Source organism: Cyphellophora attinorum (assembly GCF_001299255.1).
Source record: "Cyphellophora attinorum strain CBS 131958 chromosome Unknown Contig3, whole genome shotgun sequence".
NCBI lineage: Eukaryota > Fungi > Ascomycota > Eurotiomycetes > Chaetothyriales > Cyphellophoraceae > Cyphellophora > Cyphellophora attinorum.
The window spans coordinates 976,267-997,143 of record NW_017253231.1 but is presented as its reverse complement, the minus strand read 5'-3'; the positions used below and the strand labels follow the sequence as shown (position 1 = coordinate 997,143).

Sequence of the window (20,877 nt, the reverse complement as noted above, 5' to 3'; positions counted from 1 at the left end):
GTGATGAAGCACGCCTCGCGTGCTTCCGCGATTGGCTGGGAAGAGTGGCTGTTTCAGATTACGAGCTACCAACATGTCGTGTTCTTGGCTATTTTCCGCGCGCAGGTGCAGGGCACTGATGCAGCCGTTAGTAGCGGCATATCGAACGCCACACGTTTCAGGAGAGGTCTGACGGGTGAACGGCACCTCAATGCATCAGTACTATGGTATATACGTCCAAGGCAGACTCGCTTCTCCTGAGCACGAGATCTGAGAGTGATTGTCGTTTCCAAGGCTCAACGAATTGCACGTCCTCGAATGTAGTTGACAGTAATAAGGTGCTGACATCCGGGCGGGCAGGCGCTTCCCATCTGAAGGTCCACTGAGGTAGCATCAACATTCTGCCTTCCGAGGGTGCAAGCTCATGGTCCCGTCAATCTGGATCAAAGGTGCGGGATGTGGGACTTTCCGTTGATGAATTTGGACGTCAACTTCGTTTTGTCCATGCGAATGTGGAGAGACCTGCACCGCGTGGGACAAGTTGCTGGTGCGCATTGTCAGACAACAGAATGGCCCGTCCATCACAGTGAGAGATCGTGCTGCTACCGGGCAAAGTAGCGATTGTTCTTGATATGAGGACAGACCGGTCTGACTCAAGGGATTGCAACGGCACGGAGAGTTCCAGAGGTACTAAGTAACGGACTTCTCCCCCGCACTAAGGAGTGCTCTGACTTTGCCCTCCGGTCCAAACGGATCGACAGATGCTCATACTGTGTAGGGGTTATGCATTGATCCTCGTACATACTCGATCACACTGGTAGCAGAGAACAACGACGGCCATTTGCCGAGTCAACGCCATAGATCAAGTGCAGCGCTGTGACCTTTGTGCAGAATGCAACGATGATAGACTCTCCGTCGGGAAGCAAATCAATCTTGCACCACAACGATGGGATTGTCTTTCCAGCTATGACACATGATAGAGCGCGTCAATGTCAGTACCTGTGGCGCTTTCCGCATTTGCTGGTGTAGCTTTCGGTCGCGAACGCACCACTCTCGCTTGTCGAGCAGATCATCAATATTCATGGGCCGGGACCACGCTGTTACGGCAGTAGCGACATGGGATCGACGGTCTGCTGAAGAGCCTCCAGGATAGGCATTCGATGGTTTCTGTGATCCTACTGCACAATAACGCTGGCGAAATGGAACCGAATGATGCCCACAGGCATCACAGGCAGGTCGACGCGCTTGTCGCAATTTCGATCAGGCCACCCATGGAGCTTTGAGATACTTTCTGCCAAGCACAGGAATTTTGGGTGTTCCCCATGCCTACTACTGCACAAGGGAAAGCGCGCCAGGCACGACTGCATGTGGCACAGGGGTGGACGGAAGTCGTGAACTCGTGTCCACTTTTGGGTAATTCGGCATCTGGCGCTCTTGAAGAAGAAAAGTATCGTCGAGCTTAGTGCAGTTGCTAATCGTGGCTAGTGGCTTTCTGGTTGCAACGTGCGATGAGGGTTTAGTACAACGATGCATAGCGTTGAGTTTCACAGATGAGGCGCATGAAACATTGTTGAAGTGCGTGACTGTAGTGTGGTAATGCTTGTATGTGACTTGATTCTGTACAATGCTGCCCCTGAATTATGGACTTGGCCCATAAGCAAACATTTACATGTAGTCTGGGGCCATGCAATGGTATCTCTCCACTGATGAGAACCGTGATGGTAAAACGCCGGTGAATCATGCTATGTCTAATGCCCCTCTGGCGACCTTCGCCAGACCAATGTCGAAGCTGAGTGGTATCTCAAAGAGCAAGTGAAGAGGACAAAGCCTTGTAATGTTGTGATCGTAAAGGTCGTAATCGTATCAAATGGTTGGTCGTAATGCAATCAGAATTGCGAAAGGTTGCTTTTGCCCTCCACCAAGCGGTAGAGAACTCGTTCTGCCTCATTCATGAGACCTCCTAAGAGCGGTTGAATCTTGTGGATGCGAACCATTTCCAGGAGACCGTGGAAATTGCCCATCATGGCAGGATCGACTTGTGCCAAATCCGTCGGCTCGTCCACGTCTGTAGCTTGCAGGTATATTTTGGCATTGTAAGATGCCTCTACATTGCTGAGTACCTGCGGATGCCCAGATGTATGGCTGGAGTGTGAATGATGTGACCCGCTTGCGCTTGCAACCGATCCGGCTCGGGACCGCTGATGAGCCGCAATGCCGGAAGAGATAGATGGCCAGAGACCATGTGCCCAGCAGATTAGCGCAGCCAGATACATCGTCCATGGTTGGTGTAGCATTGTTGTTGGCGCAAACGAGAGATCGGTGCTTGGTCGACGAGGTTCGCTAAGTGATAACCCAAATTGACCCCTGAGGATTTTCAGAGCATGCCAGAATGCCACCAGACTATCCGCGCCCATGTTCACCCAAGCACGGAGCTTCTGCTTGGACTCCTGGAACTCAGACTCATGCTCGAGCTTCTTGCCAAAGATCCACGACTCGCCGCTTACAAGCAGCAGAGCCCTCAGAGGCGTGTGCTTGGCCATTGTCAGGGCATGTTTGTTGAACACGACTCCATCCCTGGCAGGCCCTTCTCGAACGAATGAGGCAGATCTGAATCACTCTCAAAGCAGAACTGTTGCAAGGCCGGTCGGTCTGACTGCAGCCAGGTGTGTGCTTGAAAGTAGTCCAGCTGTCGCTCGCCACCGGAGTTGCGGCACAGGTCGAGATTGGATTGCTCTAAATGCTGGTGCACGTTTGCGAGCTCTTTCCAGTCTTCGATGGGACTGCTGGACCACAACTCGTCTCCGCAGGGGAGGGACATGGTAAGCTTGGATACACCAGCTGCTAGTCGCGTGCGACTGTGATGTACTATCGTCGGCGTTTGCTCGAAGATAATGGTCTGCTGCATGTCCATGACACAAAATGCCTGGAAGATTCGTCTTCGCGTTTCATGATCGACCAGAACTTGTGTGCCTTGCTGAGCTCTTCTTTGGTGGGATTTGCTTTCAGCGTACGGAACACTGCGAGCGAGCTCGTGCCCAATGTTCTCTTGGCTTGGTCCAGGCTTGCGAATAGCTGTCGAAAGCGAGCAGACATATCGACCTCGATTCGCCGTGCGCAGTACTTGCTGAGCACCTCGAGTAGAAACACTGTCTGCAAATCTGCAAGCCGGGATCTGCTTGTGATGGTGTCCCGTCGCCGAAGCAGTCGAGTCGCAAGTTCCAGCAGTATCATCGAATACTGCTTTGCGTCCTCTCTGTCATCGAATTGGGACCCAATTGCGACCATAGCACTTGCTAGCAGCGGGCTTGGTTTCGTAGGTAAGAATGTCGATCGGTGTACAATGGGAAAATATGGATCAAAATGTTGCCAATAGTGTTCCAAACAATCCCATCTAATGGCATCGCGTCTTATACCACCTGGTAGGTCACTTCCTGGACTTGTGGATATGATCCCAGGAGCATTGGATAGTTCTCGTCGTATGTATTCGAACTCGTCTCCATCCAGGTTTGTGAGGGGTATGGGTACTGAAGACTCTGCATGGGACTGATCAGTCTCAGTAAATATGCAGGAACAATATGAAAGATCGCTTACGGTCATATATGTCTGGTCGTCAAACATGTTGTTGGGCAGAATGTTTGGAGGGGCAGAGGAAGGCACCCAAATATTGGCGCCATTGACCATAGGAGATGTTTGTACAGTGTCATAAGCGACAGAAGAAGAGGATGAAATGCTTCCACGATGTGGATGGTGTCTTCCGTACTGATCAGAGACTGGGGACTGACTGCTTTCGGGAGTCCAGAACGTGGAATCGTCAGACGTGGAAAAGCCATTCACAAAGGGAACCGCAGGTCGGTTGAAGGAAGGATACAACGCTGGTGTGCCCATGCGATCATAGCCTTGACTCGAGGGATGTACTAGCGAGCCAATGGACATGCCTGCAGAAGCACGCCCAGCAGCACCGGGTTGCGGGCTTGCGAGACTTGACGGCGGCATACTTGAAGGCATTTCGTTTTGGCTTGGAAGTGGGTTGATGTGATGGCTCTGAGCCGTCTGTGATTCTAGTTGATGCTCTAGTTCACTGCGAGTCGTCAGATCAAACGCTGTTGTCTCAGGGTATCACTCACTGTCGCTCCTGGTGTCGCTGAAGCAGATCTAACCGATGGAATGCTTTGCGACAGCCCGGGCGATTGCAATGAAACATTGCATCTGGGTTATGATTGAGCTCATGTCTTCGTTTATGCTCCGCTCTGGTGAAGACCTTTGAGATATTAGTAGAGCATAAGAGATCCAAAGCTGGCGCGACCAACCTTTCCGCAGCTTCGTATGAGCATGCGTGCACTCTCTTGCCCTTCTTCGCTTTGCTGATCCGTCCTGTTGGTGTTGAGGTAGGACCGCCCTCTAGAGGCAACGAAGAAGTGCGCATAGTGGAAGATGTGCTTTGTCTGCGAGAAGTGCTGTCGGGCGCAGTTCCCTCAGAAGAAGGAACTGGTGAACCGGCAACGGGACCTTGGGCTGAAGAGCTGGATCTACGGGTGTTGCCTGATAAGAAGAGTGAAAGAATGTCGAGGTGCCTGGAGGGTTTCTTGGCTGCCGGAACCCTGAAGGATCAGGTACTTCGGCAGGTTGCTGATGAGCTGAGGATATGGTAGAAGGAGTGTGGTGATCCAGGTAGTGACGTGAAGTTGAAGTTGGTGGTTGTTGAGTAGAGAGCGGTGATGACCTCTTCTTGGGAGCCATAGCTGATCGATGGCCAGATGTGGACTATAAGAAAGATACGAACGAACCAAGTGATGGAGTGGAAGTAGCCAGGCAAAGGTTTCACGGTGGAGCCTGTCGATTGCTTGGGTGTCTCCGCCCCCTTCTGAGCCTCAAGCAAAGCTTAGATTTGTTTGAAGATGTCGATGCATGGGTCTTGTCGAAAAGAATAGAGTGAATGGGAAAAGGATGACGAGGAGAGGGATAGACGAGAGAGCAGTCGAAATCCCTATTGGCAGGGCTGAGTTCTTGGATGTTATTGCCGGAGTTATTCTGGGCCAGTAGCAAGTGGTCCGGGATGCAGTGCTAGACTGGAGATGCAGGGGAGAGATTAGTCGATTAGGAGGCGTAAGATACTCCTTGAGGATATGGTGACAAAAACAACAGTCGATCCAAGGCGAATGAGCATAAGGCGGCTGTGTGGGCAGCCTTGTGCAATCCGGTATAGCGTGGTCGGCCGGAGACAAAATATAGACCTCCTTTGATCAAGGAAGATAGAGCGGAGCTCTAGCACCGAACGCTGACTATGGTGTCTTTTTGGAATGGATGTAGCGACAGGATCGAACAGGCCTGTTGAAAGATGTGAAAGGACATGTAGGAAAAGGCGTGCTGTGGTAGGCTGCGAGATCCATGTACTTGGATCGCGTTGCGGGAACTAATGCAAGCTTCGTGCCGGCACACAGATCCTGGTCGTGGTGATTTGGGAGCTCGTACAATAACGTAAAACACAGCTATTACTGCCTACAACGTCTTTTGCGACTGCCAACCCACCAATATCCGTCCGGACCAACGTGTAGAATGCAGCGTGGGCTTACACGGGACAGGAACACTATCCAAAGATCGTGCTTCGCCTCAAGCCAATGTGTGTCAGGATACTGGATTTAGCTGCGGCGATGTGGTCAAATCACACTTCTTGCAGAAGCGTTCTAGCGTAGTTTATTTTGGGTGCTGTGCTAGGGGTTATCGGGGAAAGTGCTGGAGCTTCCACACGGGCTTGAGCCAATCACGCAAAGCTGACCCGCCTCCGAGTTGGGAAGGAGCCGTTGGGGATCTCCTTCACGCGTTCCTCGAGATGCGACAAGTGTCTGCCTCGAAATCACCATGCTAACATGGATCCTTCGTTTGATACTCGTGTGTCCATTATTTGATCGGGCAATCGGCAATTACCATTTCTTCACTTTCTCACTAGCAAGGATCTGACCCAGCTGTCCGTAGATCTTCCGTGCTAAAAGGTCTTCTGTTGCGTGCGGACGGAGCTTCCCCTGCAGGTACTGTACCTTGGTACCTTGTTGCCTCACCATGATGGCAGGATCTGTCAAAGACGTTGAAATGTCGCAAAAATCCCACCGAAAGGTCCCGAGTCCTCCCCAGCCAAGTGGCTTGTACCGTACACCGCCATAGAACAGGGACAAGATCTTCAGCATGGAGATCATGAAGGTTGCCGTTCAAGGTTGCGCTTGGTCAATACCGGTGTGCTGTCAATTGGAGATTCTGCCTTACATCTACGTTAAGCAAGCCCCGAGCCTCCGTTAGCTCATCGCGCATACCGAAGATACAATTCGCAGCTAATTACGACACAAGACAGTCCAATGTCCCTTCAATCTCGATCGCTCAAACCTGTTGTCGGTTTTGCCGATGTGTACACAGACTCGCTGTGTGTCCAGGTTTTCTGACAGTCCCAGTAACAGGTCATGGCACAAAGAAAATCCGATGCCCACACTTTAGCGAGACGTATACTAAATATAATCGCATAGGGTATTACACAATTCATTTGTCTGGGGGCTCTGAGGAAGGTGCACAAGCGACAATGCCAACTGTAGCATACAGGCGAATGTCATCTTAACGGTCTTCATGCGCGATCCGGAGTAGGCATCTCGCGACCCACGATGCTCATGCGAGAGGTCAATTACGGTTTACACAATCAGAAGCACTGTATTTGAGAAGTCGGGCCTCATCTTTGCCCATACAGGCTGCAGATCGTAAGCACTCAGCTTGGATGACTTGCAGCATCAGATCGCTGACCAGAGCCTCCAATACCATCAGCAGGTGCCAGAGAGCTGACCGCATTCATCCGCTGTATGATGCCCTATCAAGCAGTCGTGTGTACACATTTGGACGTCAGGCGGTTGCTGCGCCTCCTTCATGCTTCTTTCGGACGACAACTATCTTGAGTTCACAGCACCGACGCTATGCGCCGCAAAAGTGCATTCCTTCTATATCATCATGCTCCCGTCGCAGGCTCTTGGTCCATTCGCATCGGCTCCTGCTGCACACGCGGCCTGTGTTACTGTGTTCGCAGCTCGCTCCTTGGGCCAAGCGTCTGGCGCTGCACGGGCATGACACTGCTTCAGCCTTCTGTGCCGCGTGCGTCCCCAGATTTCGGACGCGCGACTCAAAACGGCAGTCTGCACCGCGGTTGGGTCCAGCGGGCCGTTGAGCGCCCTGGAGCTCTTCAAGCATCTCTGAGACGCTGACGCTGGCAGCAAGATCCCGATCGGATCACATTCTCCGGGTCCCTCTCTTCGCGTGGCATCCTAGCGTGTGCCCGAGATTTCGTACAAACGTGTTCTGTGTGGGTGGCAGAAAGTCTCTCACGGCTTACTCATCCACACGTGCCCCTCAATTCTTGGACCCTATGACGATGTTCATCCCTCTAAACCACTCAGAACAGACATTAGCAATTCTCTTGTAACTGTTCCGGGTCACTTGCTATGGTTTGCAGAGCACAAAGTTGTCTGATTTATGCATCATTTTCTCCCGACGAACCCTAAGATGGTTGTGACGAGGATGAGTTGAAACCCCCGACCCGCGATGGCTCTGCCAGAGTCGCTAAGCCGTTCCCGCCATCCATCGGGGCATAGATACGGAGGAACCAGCTCTGTCAGGAGCCTTGTAGTATGTGTCAGCAGAAGTGTCGAACCGCTTGCTGTTTATGAGGTAGGATCTGCCCATCTTCCGGCTTCTGTTCGCAGGTGACATGTTACTTCGATTATCCCTCAGAAGGTATATACACTTCTACCCCGGACTTACACAGGGTCATGGAAAGCACGTCCATCGACATCTGAATGTGTATCGGCCCAGCAAAGCAAGATCGTATACAAACCTCACCGACCTAACGACTAGCCATGGCAGCAACAGACCACAATAAGCACGGGTTATTCTCACACCAACCCCACGGTTCAAATTATTCGGACAACCATAAACATTTTCACGCCAACTCATCAGCGCCCGCTGGCTTTCACCTGCCACACCACGCCTCAACGACACCAAATCTAAGCAAGGTTGACTCGATATCCGACGATGAGCCAACATTCCCGCCACACCCACCACAACAACACCAACGATCGCGTCACAACAGTCATACTGCCCATGATCACCCAGAACGCTCTCACACCATACCCTTCCCTCACCCTCACCTCGAAAACTATGTCTCGCACCACCAGCGTGAAATGAGCTTCGGCCACGATTCACGCCACGCGAAACACGATGCCGCGAGAGAGCACACTTCCTCACCAATGCCAAGCTACGTGCAGGAGCCCAAGATCATGAGTGAAGCGGAAGAGATTGCGCTCTTCGCAGAGCAAGAGAGGGAGCGTAAGCGGAGAGAGGAGCAGGCAGCGCAGGACAAGAAGAGCTGGGAGGAGGTGCTGCGACGGAGAGAGCGGGCGAGGCGGACAAGTGGTGCTTTTGATGATAGGAAGGCTTGGAATGCTTCGCAAAGGGACTGAGAATGGACTGACAGCAATCAGACGCTTTCTGTCCTGACCCTTTCGGGTTCATTGTATATAGCGATTGGGGATAGGCAAGGCCATGGGGAATTTTAATGACACTTCTTGCCAATTTGCAGCCACTCCTACGATCATGACCCTTTGTTGCTCGCAGACTGACCGATTCATTACAATCGGCTCGTGTCATGCACCTTGGGCTCATCAACAGAGTCTCTCGCAACACCAACCATTTCCCGTCAACTCACAGACCTCGCTACCCTGAGCCACTCGCACACCCCAGCTTAAGCGCCCGCACCCGTCCCAATACAGCAACAAAGATCTCGTTCACCAGCACTCCACGGCTCGCTCGCGATCGATCACAGTAATATATACGAGCCAATCCACAACCCTACCTAAGTACAATGAAATAGTTAGCAAATGCGAGATACGGCCCCCAACACAGCCAGTGCGCTGGCAACTCCTCGGGGGCCAAAACCTTGGAACTCATGCTCGGGCGGCCTCATCGTTCGCTCGCTCGCTCGCGCCTCTCGCAAACCGCGGCTCTTCTGTCCCACAATGATCAACGAGCCACAGCTCGCAGATCGCATGCATGATCACCGCCTGAATTTGGAAGTGTAATACGAGCATTGTTGCTTCGCTTTTCGTACGTATGCTAGACAGATCACCGCAACACTAACATAAAAAGTCTCGTTACTCGTATATCCCAAGTCATGGCCTAAATGAACGACGATCATCAGAAACGATCTTGTTGACGAAACCTCTCTTATTAGGAATTATCATCATCTCTGCCCCGGAAAGCCGTGCTATTCCTGCTCCTGCGGTGCCGTACAGAACCGCCGTCGCACCATCGTTCAATCTATCCTACTCTCATTCTTCCATAATCAGAGTCTGCTTGCTCATCATGCAGCAGACCACTTCCCACTGCGCCTTGCTTTGCTCTTCGTAAACGTCGTCGCTGTCATGCCGTTCGTCACAGCCCTCGTGGGCACTTCCGCCTCCCTCGCTAGAAGCTCTTTTGTCTCCTGTCTTCTTTGATGGCCTCGACAATTGCTAGAAAGCATTCCGTCGTCATCATCACCATGGATCATCACTACCGAAACACACCACTCTTCGCCATCCTTCCCGGCTCAGCAGCCTGCACCGCCTCAACCCATCCATACTGACCCTCGGGCCCCCGCTCCTCCCACCCTTGGAAATATCCCAATCCTGCATCTTCTTCATGAGCTCTGGGTCTGATTCGTCGCCTATGAAAGTCCACGTTTCTTCTATCTCTCCCTCTTCGTCGTCGCCCAGCGGCATGGGTTGGCCCTGGAGTTCTGCGCGTGCTTTGATCAGCGATTTGGCGTAGTCGAGGTCGCGGTAGATGGCGCGGATGGCGGTTTGTACGCCGTTTTCCTGTGGTGGTGGTTAGTAATGGCAACGTGGAGTGAGGGGAGTGTGAGCACGTACCTTGTGGATTTTCTCGCCTAAAGCACGCGCCTTGACGATCATCCGCTCGCTGTTGACGGCCTCCCACAGGGCCCGACTAAGGAGACTGACGTTGACCTTCTTGAGGCAGATGCCTACGCCGAGATCTTCAACTCGACTGCCGAAGAAGAATTGGTCACCGAAGAAAGGCTTGCAGATGGTCGGGATCCCTGCTCGTAGACTTGCACCTGTCGTACCTGCGCCGCCGTGATGAAGGGCGGCATCCATCTGTTTGAAGAGCCAGTCGTGGGGAGCTGCTTTGATCTGATGGATCTCCGGCGGCAGAGGGACTTCGGCTTTGAGTGCTGAAGGGTCGCCCAGACGGTCTGACCAGCCCTTAGCAAGCACGCACCGCACATCGGCTTTTAGCACGGATTCCACGACGGTCTTGGTCAGACCTGCTGGATCAGACACTACTATCGAGCCAAACCCGATGTAGACGAGCTTCTTGCCGTCAGCTCGAGCCTTCTCAATGAAGGCCACTAGGTCGGCTGGGGGCGTCCACTCCGTGGCTTCGTCGAGGAACCAGTAGCCGGTGACTTGTACCCAGTCTGAATAGTCCAGTGGTGGCGGCACAACCGATGGTGAGAAATTGTACAGGAATGGCACCTTGTTAGGCTGCATCTTGTCCAGTGATGTCGATCGGAGACCGAGCTCTTTCTTCCGCCACCGGTTGACTTGCGACGCTATCGCTTTCCAGAACACGTTATCGAACATGACGTATGAGTAGTAATTGTAAGCGCCACCAATTTTGTGATCAGGAACGGCAAAGGCATGAGGGTACGCCCTGGTCCTTGTCCAAGGCATCGTAAAAGCACGGTAGTACGGTATCCGCAACGACTCGGCGATATGAATGCCGGCCATCGCGCTTGGAGACTCGATCAGCATATCAGACTCTTGACATGCTTCCCATGCTGACTGTAGCAGCTCATCGATCCAGCCTCGGAACTTGGTCGAAGCTTCCCGGAGAAAGGAGTACGTGAACATGCCGTTCTCGATACAGATGCGCATGAGCTCAGCTGGATCGCCTTCCACAGGTCTGAAGTCGATGCCGTGGGACTCGATCCACGGCTGAAATTCGCGGTGGGTTGCGATTCGGACTTTGTGGCCATCAGCAAGCAGACCTTTGCATAGGGCAATGTACGGCTGCACATCTCCCCTTGAGCCAATAGTCAAGCATGTGATGCGCAACGCCGTGGGCGGTCTGAAGTTGATGATTGACACTTTGGGATCATCGAAAAGTATCGGCTGATCATGCGAATAGACAGTCTCGTTGGTTTCTGGCACCACAACATTGGCGTCACGTTTGCTTGTGCTCGTCCGTGCTTCTTGTAGCAGTCGATGCTCGTCTTTCGCAAGTGCGGCACTGTCCTCGTCCGTCGGAAGGATGGTACTATCATCGTCCAGATATTTTCCAGCCTCAAGGCTCTGCAGCAAGGTGATCGCGCAGTCATCTCGATCTTCGGCAGACATGTACTCGAAGAAAAGCTCCTCGTAGCCACGAATAACTAGTACAAGGCCGTGGTAGCCCATGCGGAAGCCTTTCTCCTTGTCGACATTCTCAACGTCTTTCAAAGGCAGAATGAGCTTGGTCCTGGTTCCTGGCACCATGCTACGGAAGCAGAACTTCCGGTTGCTGATGTAGACCTTGCCATACAGTGGGAGCACGCGATGCATCCAAACGAAGTACGTAGCCTGGAGCTTTTCTGTTTTCGGAAGAGCGAAGTGCATGCGGAAACGATCTCCATGTGGCACATTTGATTCTGCATCCTCAGGATCGACGTCTCTATCATCAGACAAGACGTCTTCGTTGGCGCCATAGTGCTTCCGATTGCCAGCCCACATGCCCGAGACCTTCTCGAAATAAGACATGGACTCGGTTGCCAGAAGCTTTGTCATCTTGTTGGACTTGTTCTTGAGGTACCCAGCAAATGCTCCAGCTCGCTGCAATGGGTAGGAGCCGGCTTTGTACAAGTCCTGTAGGGTCGGTGACCCTGTCTGCTTCCCGGCTTGTTCTTGAGCCTCAAAGAAATCGGAATCTTGCGACAAGACACGCTGCCTGATCGAAGGACGTGTTCTGATAGGTATAGGCGGCGTTGCTTCTTGCTGCGGTGAACTCGTCGACTGAGTGGTCTCGATCTCCGAGGACTGTCCAGTAGGCTCTGTGGACATAGAAGCCACTGTGTCCATTCGATTGACCTTTGCTGGGTGGAACACGTCGCTTCTGGTTAAGATCTGGCTTGCTGACATATGTGCTTCGGCTTTGGGTGACAGTGGAGGCACCGATGAGTCGGTCTCCTTGTCGAAGGATCGAGCATGCGATTCGGGAGACTCTTGAGTCCTTGCCAGAGGCGACTTTCCGCTTCGTCGCTCACGTGCGACGTCAAGGCCGCTGGTACTGGGACTCCTCCGACCTCGATCGAAGCTTGCCCGACTGTAGTCTCCAGTAACCTGATCGAAGCTCTGACGCCCCGGACTTTTGCTAGGCCGGGAGAACTCGCCGCTCATCCGTGGCGACATCTTGCCATCATCACCCAGAGCGTAGGGCTTGAGCGTTGCTCTGACGCTATCCCGAAGTGGCGTGGTAGATCGATCTCTGGGAGTGTGTGAGAGCATGTCCAGTGATCGCCGTGCACCAGGCGACCGTGCTCTTCGCTCGTCAGATAGAGGCGAAGCCAGATCTTGAACGCCCGGTGTGGCACTGCCAGCACCGAGACCCGACAGCACATTGAGCACGTCCGACCCGTGTTCAAAGAAGGAGAAAAAGTACTCATCGATCGCGTAGGACTCATCGTTTTCGATAACGCGAATCTTCACTGTCTCGGCGAATTCAACGACTGGACTCTCCTCAATGTCAATGATGTTCTCTATTGGCAGAGAGATCTTCACGCTGTCTCCATCATTATGCGACCTGAAGATTGTCCTCTGTAGCGACTTCACCCATTCCTTCGCACTCTCTGGCGTATCAGCACGAAAATTGTAGGTCCGGTGATCGGTCGTGACCGAGAAGTCCTTGCATTCTTTCTGCTTATCCTTCTCGGCAGAAAGCGTTGCAGAGATCCCGTAGCGAAGATCAATTGTGCCCTGAGGAAAGTACTGGGCGGACGGGTCCGAGTAGTATGACAGCACGTCGCCTTTCAGTATCATATAGTATCGGTTGTAGCGAGGATTGGTCTTCCCTCGCTTCGCCAAGTAGCCGTTCTTCGCAACTGTATTTGACTTCTTTGGCAGATATGCGTAGAAGCAGATGTGTTGCCGCGTGATGTATAGATATCCTTGCAGAAGCACACTCTGTAGCAGCCAGCACGGGTATTCCGCGACCACCTTTTCGGGCGACTCAAAGCCAAATATCTGCATCAAGCGACTGGCCAGCAAAGTCGCAGGAGATGATTCACCTCGACTCCTTGACTGTCCAAGGCCTTTATCCTTGTCTAGCTCTGCCTCCTCGAGTTCAGCCTCGGCCGTCAAGAGCCGTGTCATGACGGGCGCATCTCTCGGATTGCTGCGATCGCTTTTCGAGGTGGCATCGTCCGACGAGGGCGGGCTTCGGTGGGACGATTGCTTTCTCTGTTTGTTGATGCTGAGTGACAATTTGGGCAGGGACTGCATGAGTCTGTGGTCTGAGAGGCGCTTCTTCTTTTTCTGCTGTTTGTCGTTGCTGTTGGCAACAGTGCTCTTCTCTTCCCGCCAGGCCACGTCGCTCGATTGCTTCGGTGCAGGGACTTCCTCTTCCGGTTCGTTGCCTTCCGGCAAGGCATCTTCATCGCTGTCGCTTGAGTCGTCGAAGCGCGTGTTGAAGTCTGTCCTGGAGCCGGCTGCCGCGATCATGGAGAAAATAGACTGGTTCATGTACTGCCCTGGCACCTGCGTGCCTCGAGTTGGCGCTGTCACATCGTCTTGCGCATCGTCACCTAGCCTGAGCCTGTCCGGCATCTTTGATGAGGGTAGTCTGTTCATCTGTGGCCTACGTTTCTGTAACTTCCGGCTGCCGCTCTTGCGGGGCAGCGACTCTTGGGTTGACATGCTGCTGGTACCGTAGTTCTGGTTAGCCGTGGCGGGCCGCACTGGTGAAGTTGTGATAGATGCGCAGCACGTGTCAAGGCTAGGAGAGTGGATCGAACAGTGACTCAGGCGATCATGGGTCCCGTTGGCCTAGCGAGTGCTGCTCACCTGACCGTTGAGGTCTCAATGATACACTAGAACGCGGTTCCATGGCTACGTAGTGGCTGACTCGAAATCAGTCATGGGGAGGCCTCTGGCGCGGTAATTATGATTCCGTAGGTACTCGCAGGCACACTTCGCGTCGTTCCAGCCCGCGATCCCTGCATGACCCCCACCTATCGAAAAGACCCACAGAGGGCGCCCCAACCAGAATCCTATTCAAACTTCATCATTTCTCGACCTCTGATTCCCGTTTCGTTTCCCTTTCCCAACACCACCACTCCGGTTCGAGCTCCACAAACCCTCTACATCTGTCGACGACGCCCGTGATGATACAGCTGCTGCATGCTGAGCTCATCAGATGCCACCTTGCGCAAGGCACGACGACGCTCAACCAGCATCGCGTCCTGGGAGGGGCTGACATCAACAACCGGGCTTCGCTGGCTGTTCAACGCGTCGAAAGCGATGATGCTGCGGCGCAGGGCCTCGCGATCGCTGCTTGTAGTGCTTGATGGGGCTACAGAGTCCTCCTGGGAGGCTTCTGTAATGCTTGTCAAAACACGGCGACCTGGATCTGGAGTAGCAACAACAGCCGGAGGAGACGGAAGCGGCTTGTTGCGATCTTGAGAGACAGCAACCGGAAGCTTAGGCACCTCTGGGACCTCTTCGGCTCTAGGAGGAGTGTCGAAAGCTGGAGCGAGGCGGAATGGATCGGACAAGCGACGGTTGTATACAGGACGAGCCATGGTAGAGGACTGGATCGACGCGACCTCGGCTTGCTGGGGAGCGGCAAGAGTAGCTGGAGGCGCGACAATGCGGTAGGTTTGCTGCGGACGACCACTGGGAGCTGCAACGCGTGTGAGGTTCTGGACACCGAGAGCGAATGTGCTAGCGCTGGCAGTCATACGAGGAGGACCCTGTCGCTGGACGGCACCATTCTCACCGGACTCTTGCAGCTCGCGCACTTTGGCTTGACTCATGGTCAATTTGTACTCCAGACTCTCGAACTCCTTGCGCAACTCGAAGATAGCGTGCTCTTTGGCTTGGATTTGCTCTTCGTTGTCTTTGGCCATGTCAGCGTACTCCTTGGCGAGATTCTCAAGTTTTGCGCGATCATTCTTGGCTTGCCTAAGGCTCTGGTTGTAGCGAGCAGCATTATCGCTGAGTTCCTTGACGCGCTGACCGAGCAGCAGAATCTCGTGATCCTTGGCCTTAATCTTGTCCTTGAACAACTCGATGACTCTGACATTGGCATCAATGCGCTTCTCTTGGTCGGTGATGATCCCTGACTGCTCCTTGGCGACTCCCTGGAACTCGGTCACAGCATCAGTGGCTTTCTGCAGGTCGCTCATCTGCTGGAAGTACTGCTGTTGCGGAACCGTGACGGACGGACCAACTTGCGAGGCTCCATTCTCGTTCTCTGGATAGTCTCTGAGTACCTGACGAATAGCTTGACGCTGGACAGGCGAAAATTGGTCTGGAACATTGAGCGAGAATGCCACAGCTGGACGAATCGTTTGCATCAGCGTCTGGGTGGTGTACTTAATCGTGTCAAGCTGAAACTGCAGCTGGTCGCGCTCGGTCGTTGTGTCTACGATGCGCTGCTGGAGTTCGGCGACCTGAGCACGGGGATTGCGAAGTTCTTCTTCGCGTATGATCTCTGCCGATTCGACAGCGTCGCGGTAGATGCCGGCGATTGTTCCTGCTTGCGTACCAATGATGTTGAGATTCTAGGGCGATTAGCGGACGAACGCACGTTCTCATTATTGACGACGGCTTACCTGGTTCAGCTCGTCAAGAGCACGGCTACCCTCATCAGCATTGGCCTCTTGCAACTCAATGACCTTCTGCTTCAGTTGTGGGAGCCAAACCTCGACCACGAGCTCGTCGCTCATGGTTGGGAGGGCGTCAAGAAGCTCTTCGATCGACATGGCTGTTATTGGCCTCGTGATCGTGGTTCTGGCGGTCTGGCGGCCTCTAACGAGGTTGCGAAGGAAGTTGGGCATCGTGAAGGCCTCCCAGGGGGTAAACGGAGATAGTTGTGAAGTCAGGAGTTGGTATGTAGATCACGTGAGCAAAATTATTGTTGGTCTACCAAATTTGAGGTCTAAAAGGCTTGGGGAGGGCACTACAGTGACTGTGTACAGTGACTGTGTCCAGAGCAACAGGTTGCTTTGACCCTCACCAGTCACAGTTGTGTGAAGACCAGGCGACACAGTTCTCAGGTACAGCTCAGGGAGTATGCTGAGTTGAGCCTCAGTTGAGAATGACCTGGGCTTCTTCAGCACCTCTAACAAACAGCAGCGTCGCATGATTTGTTTGTCACTCTGGAAGCAGCACAAGTACTCAGGCTGTAAGCTCTTGGTACTCAGAGGCCTCCCTGGCAGAGATTCTTGACATTGAGCTTGCTACCATATTTATCGTTGCCATACCGTCAGGGAGGTCTTTGCTATTCGAAACTCAGAAGCACGTTGACCGCTATATATGACCCAGAGCTACCATCGGCCGGCAGAGCTTCAACTGTAGCATGCCAACACAAATTGTTCAGGAAGCGGCGAAGTGCTTAAGGCTTGAGTAAGTCAACCGGTCTTGATTAGAGACTAGGGTAGATGCCCAAATATAAGAGTCAGGTGCAATAATTTCATCGTCGCGCTTGCTAGGATCCGACTCAACCGCACATCATTCGGTCTCAGCAGGATCTCCAGCATCGATCGCTGGTTGACTATGAGCAGTGTCACGCTTGCATGGGAAGGCGATTCAGGTCGTGAGAAATATTAAGAGGAGTTGATTTCGCTATGTAGTCTGAACTCTTTGGCCATTGAGTTCGACCATGTTTTGGAACCCTTGCTCATCCACTAAACAACCTCAAAGACGCCGTACATGCATTTTGGATCTCGCAATCTTCGTTTTCATATCCGCTGTGCCTGTGATCTCGCCCATATGCGCCGTTCGCTTGCGTAATTTCGTACTGGTCATTCTGGTCTACTAACGCCGAGACTTCGCACCTCCAGGCTCAACTTGCTCAAGGGCCCCCAGAAGCCTTCCGCTGCAAGTCCATAGACGGTCTCGGTCGTATGCCCAGGTCAACACTCGGTCTTGCACTCGACGAACTCGATCGTCTCCGCCGGGCTCGAATGTCGTTCGGATCCGCCGCGTCTAGACCTCCAGCGCGTGCGAACAGTATCAGGATGTCTGTCAAACTGACCACGCCGACGAGATGGCCACTGATGCGGGCACCAGGCATTGCGCTGGCAGAGATAGACGGACCTAGTGGTGAGATGAAAGGTGTCTTGGGAGATGCATCTGCAACGTTGCCAGGATCCGCGGACAGTGCTGGCGGAGCTACGACAGGGTACGATTGACCAGAACTGGAACTGGGTGACGAGGAGTGTGATGATGTTGGGACCAGAGTTGCTGTGTGGAGTGATGGTGTAGGAGGACCGGAGGAGGACGGTGAGATTGGTTCTGTTACCCACAGACGATGGCTCTTGGTTGCGACGAGCTTGGCGACAATGTGCGCGAGAGTGTTCATTGGTGTGACGTGGAAGACTGGAAAAGAGTCTTTGCCGTTCTCCATGCCTCGATTTGAGAGGATGTACGAGACGAAGTGGATGCAGGTGTTGCGGAGTAAGGGTAATGAGGTAGACTTCGTGAGGAGCTTGACATCGACTACAGAGATATTGCCAACCACGTTCGATGAGTTGTCGACAACGGCCAGCGATGACACGCCTTCGTTGTGGAGGAGTGAAAGTGCATCGCGGAGCTCTGTGTCCCCACTGCCCATCGAGTTAGCCTGAACATGATTTCGGGTGCAGTCGACTTACTTGACTGATATGACCGCATTGGAGCCAATTTTCAAATCTCGCAGATAGTAGCCATGGAGCTGCTCCAACATTGGGAAGTGTCTACCTTCCTCCCACAGGAAGCGGATCAGTCGAGATTGACTCAACAGACCAGTCACTCCTCCCGCGTCATCGGTAATAACAATGCGGTGTAGCCCCTTGCCAAAGACATCGATGGCACGAACAAGGTCGGCATTGCCCGAGAGAAACGTGAGTGGTTCTTTCTTGCCCCAGTCCTTGATGTCTCGTAGCGGGATTGCCTTGCCTTCGCGGGCCTTCTGCACCATTTCGGCAAAATCGGCGATGTGCTCTTCATCAGGCTGAAGACGGCCAATGTTCATCAGCAAGTAGGCATTGAGATCTCTGTAGTCGAAGGTGCCAACGACTGGCCCATCTTCCTCGTCTCGAATCAGAAGTACGGGAGCCTCGCATGATATGAGAAGCTGGTCTATCAGTACATGTGCTTGCTACACTGTTGGAGCACTCACATTCGTCGCCGCCTCCACGGGAACATCACTCTGCACGAATCTCAAGTCATGGGGACTGGTCAGTTCCTGGACCTTGATAGTCCGCCAATCTCGATTTGCGAAACGAGGATCAGGATTGCCGCGTTGCGGTGGGTTGTCTATGAGTTCTTGAACGGCTATTGACGAAAGCGAGGGTTGCCTCTGAGATCGCGGACTACCCGGTGCGCCCCTCAGCTCGTTGAACGACTGCCGATGTTGTGAAGCCGCGCTAGGCATATGCGATATTCGTAGCGATGGATTTCTTCTGGGAGGAGTTTGTGTATCGGTTGCAGAATTGGGACGAGAAGAGTCGGAGGACCCGGCTGGAGAAACGTGGCTCAGGTTCGGCGATGCCATGACTGCGGTATGCTCGATGAGCGCATCAGTACCTGCGTGCTAAGGTTCAAGACCTGAAGTCTGATTATCGTGGCTTTTGGTAACGGTGTGTCCCCGATGCGGCTCCGCTGACCACAGAGGCGATGCTGCTGCACCGAGCAGACCGCGATGGGAATGAGGGATATCAGGATTGATCTGCTGGTCGTGCTCCAATTGAGTACCGCGGCAAAGTTGTTACGGACGTGTGCTTAGGAAATTGTATTTAGGTAGTCACATGGGAAAATAATGCGAATGGCGGAAGTGACGTTAATGGTCGGCGGGCGGGAATGGCACACCCCGAGCTCAAGCATGAAAAGCGGGACAAAATAAGGCATCGACAGTTCGACACGCTACCACGAGACCATGCTTCCCGTTCCGTTCATTACTGATATTGCATATCCTTGAGACTATGAGCAAGCACCAAAGTCACTCACTTGCACCATTGTAACGGGGTTGTAGGAGCACTAGTCATGAAGCGTTCGGTCTATGCTAACTCTTATATCACTGTCTCGGATGCTTCTATCCAAGAATTTCTGCAAAGTCAATGGCTCTCTGGCGTGCTTTTGAAGCTTGTCTCGGCACCCGCTTGTCGGAAAGAGAAGAAGACCCAGGCGAGCGTTCCGGATGTAGACTTCGCTTGCTAGAATCACTTCCCGATGAGCTTAGAGGACATCGTGATTTGTCGACCACCTTCACCCGCTCGAGGTATATTGTCCTTGACCCGGGAAAATCGTCCAAAATGTGAGCCCACTTCTTCGGCATGCCCAAACAGGCTTCGACCACAGGCAAATCGCTCGTCTTCTGTTCGTTTCGAGGCAGATCCTCGGCGTCACTGTACTGAGACAAGATTCCCGAAACCGCAAATCTGTGGAAGGCCGGCTCATCGAATACTGGTCGGAGCGACTTAGCACTCCTCTTTGCATGCCGAGCCTCCCAGCCGTAGTTCAGAGCGACAGGCTCCCATGACTTCCGATTCTTCTGGTGGAGATAGGAGCTGTCTGTGATCACAAGTTTCGTCAAGGCTGGGAAACATGGCAGGTACTGGAAGAGCCACAGACCCAATTGCTCCCAGCCAAGCATGAGAGCCTCCAGACGCACAAAAGCTTGACCTGTGGCGGCAAGTTCTGCCCAAGATCTGAGTATACGTTCATCGAAAGGCGATTTGACATTGTCAGGGCCGAAGCTGACCTGGCCATTGGATAGATCTAGCACTGCGAGGTTGGTGATCTCGCAGATATTGATCAAGTCGGCTGTACGCGTCTCCTTGGGCGACAGGCGGAGGCAAGCCAACCAATTTCGTGACGTGAGCCCGGAGAAATAATCTGGAAGGCTCAGCGAAGGCTGGCGTATTTCGATGTGATACCTGTGATGCTTCGCGGACATCTGCTCTGCATACGTGCTTGCTAAGACTCTCCAAGTATGAAAGCTTTCTCGATGTGTTGCTAGGACATGTTGCCAGACCCTCTCGGCCAGATTCCACGGCACATTGAAAAAGTGTTCCTCTCCCAGATCTCGAAAGAGCTTCTCTGCCACCATGATAACAGCCGCATCAACAAGAGATCGAGCGCCAATCTGTTCCGGTGTCCCAGCTTTCTTTGCAAGAGACGGAGTTCTTAGCTCACCGATCCAGTCTGAATGCTGCCTTGATCGAACCTGCACGGAATGCTCTGTGAACATTTGACCACTTTCTGCATCATATGCAGCCAACGATGCCTGTTGTCGAGGCTGGCTATCCAAGCGACCCTGCTGGCGCGTGCCGAGACGATAGCTCCGCATCTTGTTACCTACTCGTGATGAACGTGAATGAGTTGAAGAACCCGGCCCAGGGACCGGTGTTGCCACAGCCGTCTACCTGAGCAGCTTTGTGAGTCGTGTCAGAGTATCTTTGTCCATCGTGGCGAAACCCAACATCAGATTCGGTGCAGTTCAGATCTATGCCCAATTTTCATCCACAATGAAGTTTAGCTGGGTATAATGGTAGCTGATGAGAAAGGCGAACAGAACGGGAACATCGACTCGGAAGTCGAGAAACTCAAAGCTTGGCAAAAATCACGTGCGATCATG

At 53.0% G+C, this 20,877-nt stretch overlaps 7 protein-coding genes across 7 annotated transcripts; 1 reads left to right on the top strand and 6 right to left on the bottom strand.

Moving 5' to 3' along the window:
* Positions 1-1,865: 1,865 nt before the first annotated feature.
* Positions 1,866-2,519, bottom strand: AB675_8643 (uncharacterized protein; the record flags this gene model as incomplete). The annotated part of the gene is made up of 1 exon (XM_018149106.1): positions 1,866-2,519. The coding sequence occupies one exon, from the start codon at positions 2,517-2,519 to the stop codon at positions 1,866-1,868; it is 654 nt and encodes a 217-aa protein (XP_018004568.1).
* Positions 2,520-3,386: 867 nt separating this feature from the next.
* AB675_8642 (uncharacterized protein) lies at positions 3,387-4,402 on the bottom strand (the record flags this gene model as incomplete). Its single annotated transcript, XM_018149105.1, has 4 exons — positions 3,387-3,512; positions 3,571-4,057; positions 4,104-4,226; positions 4,287-4,402. 4 exons carry the CDS (start codon positions 4,400-4,402, stop codon positions 3,387-3,389), a joined length of 852 nt encoding a protein of 283 aa, XP_018004336.1.
* Positions 4,403-7,859: 3,457 nt separating this feature from the next.
* AB675_8641 (uncharacterized protein) lies at positions 7,860-8,462 on the top strand (the record flags this gene model as incomplete). Its single annotated transcript, XM_018149104.1, has 1 exon — positions 7,860-8,462. One exon carries the CDS (start codon positions 7,860-7,862, stop codon positions 8,460-8,462), a length of 603 nt encoding a protein of 200 aa, XP_018004725.1.
* Positions 8,463-9,536: 1,074 nt separating this feature from the next.
* On the bottom strand, positions 9,537-13,952 carry AB675_8640 (Sterol 3-beta-glucosyltransferase; the record flags this gene model as incomplete). Its single annotated transcript, XM_018149103.1, has 2 exons — positions 9,537-9,857; positions 9,912-13,952. The coding sequence occupies 2 exons, from the start codon at positions 13,950-13,952 to the stop codon at positions 9,537-9,539; spliced, it is 4,362 nt and encodes a 1,453-aa protein (XP_018004494.1).
* Positions 13,953-14,395: 443 nt separating this feature from the next.
* On the bottom strand, positions 14,396-16,021 carry AB675_8639 (uncharacterized protein; the record flags this gene model as incomplete). The annotated part of the gene is made up of 2 exons (XM_018149101.1): positions 14,396-15,820; positions 15,872-16,021. The coding sequence occupies 2 exons, from the start codon at positions 16,019-16,021 to the stop codon at positions 14,396-14,398; spliced, it is 1,575 nt and encodes a 524-aa protein (XP_018004224.1).
* A 1,091-nt stretch (positions 16,022-17,112) lies between these two features.
* Positions 17,113-18,795, bottom strand: AB675_8638 (Protein sds23; the record flags this gene model as incomplete). Its single annotated transcript, XM_018149100.1, has 3 exons — positions 17,113-17,866; positions 17,915-18,375; positions 18,421-18,795. 3 exons carry the CDS (start codon positions 18,793-18,795, stop codon positions 17,113-17,115), a joined length of 1,590 nt encoding a protein of 529 aa, XP_018004454.1.
* A 537-nt stretch (positions 18,796-19,332) lies between these two features.
* AB675_8637 (uncharacterized protein) lies at positions 19,333-20,589 on the bottom strand (the record flags this gene model as incomplete). Its single annotated transcript, XM_018149099.1, has 1 exon — positions 19,333-20,589. One exon carries the CDS (start codon positions 20,587-20,589, stop codon positions 19,333-19,335), a length of 1,257 nt encoding a protein of 418 aa, XP_018004625.1.
* Between the last annotated feature and the right edge of the window lie 288 nt (positions 20,590-20,877).